We start from the raw sequence: 7,973 nt of genomic DNA, 5'->3' as shown, positions 1-7,973 counted from the left end.
TTTTACTGATAGTTGGTGGGAACTGCAAAATTAACAGTACTCTTCACCAGTTCTACAGACAGAACAGTTACTAAGTGCCAAACAATGCTGTTTGCAAAAACATCATTGCATGAATTCTTTATGACTTACACAAGATAAAACAAAATATTCCTTTGAATCCACAGACAGTTTTGGATTTTCTCTGTGCAATACAATTTTTCTAAATAGGAAAATTTAATAGTGAGGAAAAATAGCTAACTTTTAAAGAAGAGAGTAGAAATGGATAAGTTCCCTTCCCCAAGCTTAGAGAAAGGGAAGGAAAAAAGGAGGTGGTGTATATTTTTAATACAAAACAGATATGGTGAACACATGGAAGTCATAAAAAAAAAGTCAGTTCAGCTAAGATATGCAATAATGTGTTCTGAATTTGAGATTTTTCAGGTCCTAAGCTGTTCTGCTAAAAGCAGACTGTCCCACAGTGAGCTACACACATTGGTTCTCAGAAGGAGAGTGATGACTGTGGCTAAGGCCAGCACGAGTGGCTGCAAACCAGATTTGATTTCTCTTGCTCCCGAGTGCTGGCATTATTTCAGATAAAGGAATCTCTTCACCTCTAACAGCAGCTTTACTTCCCACTGTAGACAATACGCATCTCAATCTCTGCTTATATTTTGGGATTCACACCTACCAGCAAGGGTCTTCAGGATACGTCTGGGACTAACGTCCTCTCGAGAGCACCAATACAAGTGGCCAGAGCTTCGCCTGCCCCTTCTCGGGGTGGGGTACACCGATCCCAGCGGGGTCCCACTGCCCGCGGTGGGCAAGCTTTTCCTCGTTTTTTCGTCGTCCAGAAAGACGAGGTGAACTAGAATCGATTTGTTCTCGGTACGGTGGGGATTCCCGGCAGAGACGCCTCACCGCCCGCTCCCAGCTGGGCGGACCCATCCCCGAGCTATTTCTCGGGGTACCAGCGCCCTCGGCCGGCACTCGACCGGAGGAAGGAAAAGCCATAGGGAGCAGAGCTGCAACGCCGGAGCACGACCCTTGAGAGCGGGGGCGGGCAGAACCAAGCTCTTCCTCGGCTCTGAGTAAGGGTGACCCTTGCTCCGCAGTGGGAAGGACTGCTCCCAGCTCCGCACCCCCCGGGGCGGGACAGAGGATCCCACCGAAGGAGCGCGGCAAGGAAAGGAGGAAAAAGGGGAGCCCCCTCCCCATATCGCCTTGCGGTGAGTGAACCAGGGCGCGGCAGCGGGCGGGGAAGAAGGGAGCGGCGGCACCCTGCGCTCGGGGCCGAGAGGAAAGGGGACGGAGCAGCGCTCGGAGGAGCGGAGCACAGGCGGCGGTTCCTTAGCCACCCAAAGAAAGCCACCAAAACACGTGCCACCACTCTCATCTTTAACTACTCTTCTCGAGACACTTCGCAGAAGTCGTCTGCTCCTTATCCGATCATCCTAGCCAGCAGCTGGTAGCATTCCTCCCTCAGCACTGCAGCCTGGACAGCCCTGGGTCCCCGCTCCGCAGAGGGGTTCTCGTACGAGCAAATATTCAGGCTGTAAAGCCGCTAAAGTACGCACAAACCGATTATATTTTTTTCGAGCAGAAAATCGGGCAGTAATACCGTCAGCTCAGCCAGCTCTTCGTTTGCCATCTGCTGCCAACCAGGTGAAGAGCAAGTTGTACCTCATTTATTTGGGGGCCATAACTTGCTCCAAACCCGCACTGTTAGCAGTTGTTCATTCTGTCTCCCCAGCCCTTCCTGTGCAGACACCGAGAGGGAATGATGGAGAGGAATTGGGCTTCTTAGATGAGCTGCTCCTCATTTATTATGTTTATTTGCAAGACACCAGGCTCTCTAGCTTTAAGACACCTTGGGCACCTCTAGTTCATTTTAACTGTATGCTTAAGAACTAACAAGCAAATTAAGACTGGAGAAGAGCTGGGAGGTAGCTGAACTCAGTGCACCAGATATGCATCACTGCCCCCCATCCCTCAAACAAGGAAAAGGGACGACTTCAGATGTTCAACAGGTTATTGCTAAAACAAAGAATTCTTTCATATATTACTGCACTGAGGTTACAGGATGTTTCAAAAGATTAATACCTCAATAGATTAATACCTCAATATCTGTTCTGAATTAGAGACTAATCTATCCTCCCCTCTTCTCCCTCAGGATTCCTAAGTGAGCTGAAACTTAGCCTTTCAGTGATAGGTTTTCCTTTAATTTGCACAAGGAGACAATAAATACAGCCACTAGAAATTTATAAACGTCTCTAGATAAATTTGTGCATTTTTGTGATTGAATATTTCTTATAGCTTAAAAGCACTAGAAGATCTTAAATTGCAACTCAAATGAACATTTTGGTGAATCCTCAAAGAATTCATTTTTATTTTTATTTTTATTTTTGGGGGGAGGAGGTGGGGGGGTGAGGGATGGTGCAGGGGAGGTGATAGGAGGAAAAGTCACATTTTATATCTGATTCTTTGGCCCCAAAGACTTTGGTCTCTTTTATGAAAATTGTTAACATCACTAGTCTGAGCCCTTCTGTAAAAAAAGAAAGAAATCACAACATTAGTATGATCACGGACTTGTCTCATTTGCACTTACCCTAACTAAACCTTAGCTCTGATAAAAGAGGAATTCCAAAAATTTTTCTTAAAAAAGAACAGCATTAGATGTTTTGCTACGTATACTAAGAGCTTGAGAAAAGAGAGAACTCCTTAAAGGATCTGGAATGAGTAAATATTTCTTTGTTGGAGTTTAGTGGCTTCCACTAAACAGTAAGTGTTCTGATTTACATGATTTCTTCATGGACTCAGAGAAGTTATTCATAGATTTCTGTCAATCTTCACAGGCAGACCATATCAGACCATAAAGCTTCTTTTATCCAAACCTAATTCAGTTATCTTAATTCATTTAGCTCTTTTGGTTTCAATGTTCATAGTGAAATAAAGGCCCACTGCTAAAGAGGATCAATCAAGAACACCAGCCGAAACTGGAAAAATCCATAATCTCTTGATAATTTTAACCTAAGACTCATAGACATTAAGATAATATATTATTTTTTCTTTTTTTTTCCTGAAGAAATGTGTTTTATAGTATAATAGTATTTAGAAAATAAGAAGCTGATTAGACTACAGAATGCATGTATACAATTAAAACTAATATTTAGGAAGTTCAATTTTAATTTATAAAAATGGTTAGTCATCAGAAGACAGCAGCATTATGCAGCTGGGAGTAGGATGAAATAGAAACATACAGACTTCCAATGGGTTTCCAAGTCTAACTTCATGCAACAAGCACTTGAAAGCTGCTGAAGTTACCCATTCAGGATATGTGCATTTGTGTTGCACTATAGGAGTTTAGAATTTGGTATCTGAGATCCCCATCTACTAATATTGACTCTACTGAGTATATTGTATATAAAAAAATTACTTTAGTTCTATATTACTCAGAAGAGATTTCAGCTGTCAATGGCTAACATTAATAAAAACCTTAAAAATAAATAAAAAGAAATAGGACTACACAGTCTTGCTGAGGACTCTCTAGTCAGGCTTGATTTTAAACTTAATATGTCAAAGACAAAAATTTTGGCTTCTGTCTTTGGTTTCATAGATTCCAGTAGTAACCTAGATGCATATAGCAAGATATTGAATGATACCAGCTTAGCTGAGATTTTTAGGCTGCTGGTTGGGTGTTTGCTCATGTACTTAATTTACTGCTGTAAAGGACACAAATCGTTTTGGATGTTTGATCATAATATTAAAAATAACTTGATCTCTTTCAATTTTACATGCTGTGCACAGAATTCACTATTTCATTTGTCAATTCAGGATCCATTCTCTGAAAAATAATACTGGTGTGCTTGAGTTTCCTCACCTCCTTTTGTACAGTTAAGCATCTCCAGGGTTCATTTCTTTGTTTTTTTCTTTTTCTAAATTGTTTTCAGAATGTTCCCATATCAACAATACAGAAGCCTCAGTATTCACTGGTTCTGCTGGTAAGTAATGAGCCTGCAACTGTGTTCCTGCCAATTAAGGGTCTCCAGATTATGAAGCACATCTAGACATTTTTTCTTTTTAAATATGAATAATGTTTCCCAGCCAAGTTTCTGTCAGTAATTGAATGCCAGGAGATGTTTAATAATTAGTTCCAGATCCTATTCCTGAAGCTCTCATTAATTGTACAGGCCAGTATTACTTATTTTCCCGTCTCCTAAAATAACAAGTAAGGAGGATCAGGAAAGATTGCTGAAACTCAGGGAAGCTGGGGTGAAAAAGGAGAATATAGTGGCTTTGGCACAAAGTAAGGTGTATACAAGTGCACAGGAAAATACACTCCTGTACTCTTCTTCTGTCTTCAACTATTAAAATATGTCTCTATGCATTACAACATATGGTTTTATATGCATCAGAACTTTTCAGTTCTGAAAAAAGAGAATTCAGATAAGTAGAATGTGTTTTGGAATAGACGAACTCCAGAGATAACAAAGACATATATGCTCTGTCCTTAATTATGCATGGAGAGACAGTGCTTTCAAAAAGTCAATCCTAAGTTCAATCAGAAATCCACAACAAGAGTTGAGAGCACAGAACAGTGTAATGAATCAACAGACACTGTGTAAGCTTCTGTAAAAAGTCTAATTCACATAGACTTTCAGCACTGAATTCTTAGGAGAGAGAAAAGATGTGACATGCAATTAAGTATGTACCGTAAGTACACCAGGGAAAAAATTAAGGGACATACACATGAACAGTGTGTGAAAGCAGTGATACCTGATGATAGACATGAGTGTTTATGGAGTAAGACTTGCATGACAGATATTGTAACCATTCTTTACAGAAGAAAATATTATTTTAAATAAACCTTTGCCCCTTCAGTATTACTCATTAACTTCTGAATTGTTATAGAAGTTTAGGAGAGCATTTCAAAACATTCTATACAAGACAAACCAAACCTTACAGGTCTGAATTTGGTTTTGGTATCTAGCTTCTACTTTGGTATGGTCTCTTCAAATTTTAAGTATTAATTAATATGAAATTATATGATATTCTGTGGAAATTAATTAGGAAATACATCAGTTTTATCTTTATACAGTTGAATACTACTATTGCCAGTATTTGCTTTTCACATAAAGATTTCTCCACACAAAGAAAGCATTTTAGATGTAAGATTAAGCTTCAGTAATTTTTGTAGGACGTTTTACATTTTAAATTACTTGTTAAGTAAAACACTGTAGAAATGTGTTATGTGGGGAAGACCTAAAAGGGAAAGTGACAAGAACTACAGAGATTGAGCATATTTCTTTTCTTTTCCAGAGTTCCAGAATTAAAAATTAGAAAGCAATCCAACACATTTTCATCCAGGACTGTAAATCAAGATTGAATATCCAAGTCTGAGGCATCTTCTCTGATTTTCATTCTCTGTTCTTGTACAAAAGATGTCAAAAAACACAACAGAGAACGCAAATTACACTCACTCAGCTCTACTAGGTTTTCTCTTGGCTAGCATTTCAATGATCACTATTGTCATGAATATATTAGTATTATGTGCTGTGAAAACTGAAAAGAAGCTGCAAACAGTTGGCAATTTGTACATTGTTAGCCTCTCTATTGCAGATCTTATAGTTGGTGCAGCTGTTATGCCCCTTAATATTGTTTATCTCCTAAACCATGTGTGGACTCTGGGCTTAGCAGCATGTTTGTTCTGGCTGTCAATGGATTATGTGGCCAGTACTGCATCCATTTTCAGTCTCTTCATATTATGCTTAGACCGTTATCGTTCCGTTCAACAACCACTGAAGTATCTCCAGTATAGAACAAAAATGAGAGCATCACTGATGATTTTGGGAGCTTGGTTGCTCTCTTCCTTATGGGTCATTCCAATCCTATGGTGGCATGATTCTGCTAATGGTGAGAAAAGGAAAGGAAAGGCAAAATGTGAAACTGAATTCTCTCATGTCACTTGGTTCAAAGTGTTGACAGCCATTGTCAATTTCTATCTGCCTTCTATCATAATGTTATGGTTTTATTGTAAAATATTCAGAGCTGTTCGAAAACACATCCACCAGCGAGAAATTAATGGATCACACTGCTCTTTCTCTGAAAACAAAAGTCATAGTAAGACAAAGGATAAGCAAAATATTTGCCTCCAAAAGCAAATCTTAGATGATAACACATCTAAAGAAAAGCAAATGTCTTCTGAGCCCAAAAATATGGCAGCAAAACTTCGTTTCAGTAATTATGACAAGTCTTCAAAGGCTTTTGTTAGCAGCAGTAACAGCAAAGCCTTTAAATGTAGCTGTTTGCATCTCACCACTGTCCAGTCTGAGCCAGACCTGGATAAAGCAGGAAAGAAGACTGTGTGCGTAAAAGAGGACAATAAAAACGAAGAGGACCCTCACTCACAGGACAGTGACTTAAGTGCTGCATCAGACAGTGATACTTTCACAGAGAATGTGCCTTCTGAAGAGCAATCCAATCCTAATCCTGGTAGAGCCTGCATTCCTCAGGAAAATACAGAGAACAGAGATTTCAGAGGACTGACTTATCTGAGGAAAACCTGGCAAACCCTGCATACTCATTCCAAAAGTCATCTTCGAAGACAGCATGTGAACAGGGAGTGGAAAGCAGCTAAGCAGTTAGGTGTTATAATGGCAGCCTTTATGCTGTGCTGGATTCCCTATTTTGTATTATACATGGTAACTGTTTTCCAACATCGTGAACAATTTCACAAATTTCACATGTTCACTATATGGCTGGGCTATGTGAATTCCACCTTGAATCCATTCCTGTATCCTCTTTGTAATGAGAATTTCAAGAAGACATTCAAAAAGATCCTTCACATTCAGTAGTATCAGACTGTTTTTGTTTGTTTGTTTTTCCTGAGCTATAAGCAACCCATAAAATCAATCAAATGAAATGTTCCAGTTTCAGAGGCAAATACTGTGGATAAATTATAAGGCTTTGGAAAACTATTTATAAACAAATGTTAGTCAAAGTGGGATATGTTAATGTAACAGCTTTAACACGTTTGCAGAATTAATTTAATCAGGAATCTGAAAAGCTCAGTAGCCAGACTCAGAGCTGTTACAATATTGTAAATATTTTATGATTTGAGATTCTCTTTTTCATCATATAGAACAAAACTGAATGTATGAAAAGAGATCATCAGGGATTATAAATTATTCAGGTATGGAAAATAGGATATTGTTCCTATGACTGGTCAGGTGTTTTTTTCGCTTTTAACACTGCTTTAAGCATGGAATGCACTGCTTATGAAGAGAGATCTTTTGCAGAAAGAGGTACTTTATATAGTTGAAAAAGAAGCTTCTACATTTTGGAAAAAAACAACCAAAAACCGACATTGTTTATTTATAGCTTTCTCCAGATCATACACTTTTCTTGAGAGTCATATTGTAACCTACAGTATCTTATAATATCATGCTTACTTCATTTATATCAGTGCATTTTAACTTCACTGAAAAAAAGTAACATTTTTATGTCCTACACATTTTGCTAAGACATTCTGAACTCAATGTAGTATCAAGAAGGGTAGGCTGTTGTCTCTAAACCTAGAGAATGTACTTGATTATGGCCTACATGTATTTCATTCTTCCTATGACTTGGCAAATATCCTAAGCGTGCAGTGGCAATGCTAATTCATATATCCTTATGATAGGCAAACTCTTCTCACTGCAGTGAGATATAGTCATAAGCAGTAACTCAAGCTTGCTAAATGGGAAATAAAATACACTTACCTTTCCTGTTCCTTACTTATATAAGTCATGGTGTAAATGCTCTTAAATATTTTAGGAGAAACAGAATGATAGGATACTTAAGGTTGGAAGGGGTCACTAGAAGACATTTAAATACAGCCTACAACTCGAAGCTGTGCCTTTACAGTATCCTCAGGGCCTCATCCAGAATTTCAACAACAAACATCTGTGAAAAGGGCTTCCTTTGAAAAGGCTGGAAGGCAGCTTTGACAGGGAGGT

The 7,973-nt window shown here is 38.9% G+C and overlaps 1 protein-coding gene across 1 annotated transcript; it reads left to right on the top strand.

Annotated features, from left to right (window-relative positions):
- The first annotated feature begins 1,136 nt into the window (after positions 1–1,136).
- Positions 1,137–6,846, top strand: HRH1 (histamine receptor H1). Its single transcript, XM_065749331.1, has 3 exons — positions 1,137–1,205; positions 3,927–3,977; positions 5,296–6,846. The coding sequence occupies exon 3, from the start codon at positions 5,418–5,420 to the stop codon at positions 6,828–6,830; it is 1,413 nt and encodes a 470-aa protein (XP_065605403.1). The 5' UTR covers positions 1,137–1,205; positions 3,927–3,977; positions 5,296–5,417; the 3' UTR covers positions 6,831–6,846.
- The last annotated feature ends 1,127 nt before the right edge of the window (positions 6,847–7,973 follow it).

This window comes from Cyrtonyx montezumae, unplaced genomic scaffold, assembly GCF_038088225.1.
Source record: "Cyrtonyx montezumae isolate F1298 unplaced genomic scaffold, pur_monq_1.0 scaffold_6, whole genome shotgun sequence".
Lineage (NCBI taxonomy): Eukaryota > Metazoa > Chordata > Aves > Galliformes > Odontophoridae > Cyrtonyx > Cyrtonyx montezumae.
The sequence above is the reverse complement of the archived record's forward strand: the minus strand, read 5'-3'. Positions and strand labels throughout refer to the sequence as shown.

Excerpts from the sequence above, each read along its gene's own strand:
- HRH1 (XM_065749331.1), top strand. The coding sequence starts at position 5,418 with ATGTCAAAAAACACAACAGAGAACGCAAATTACACTCACTCAGCTCTA.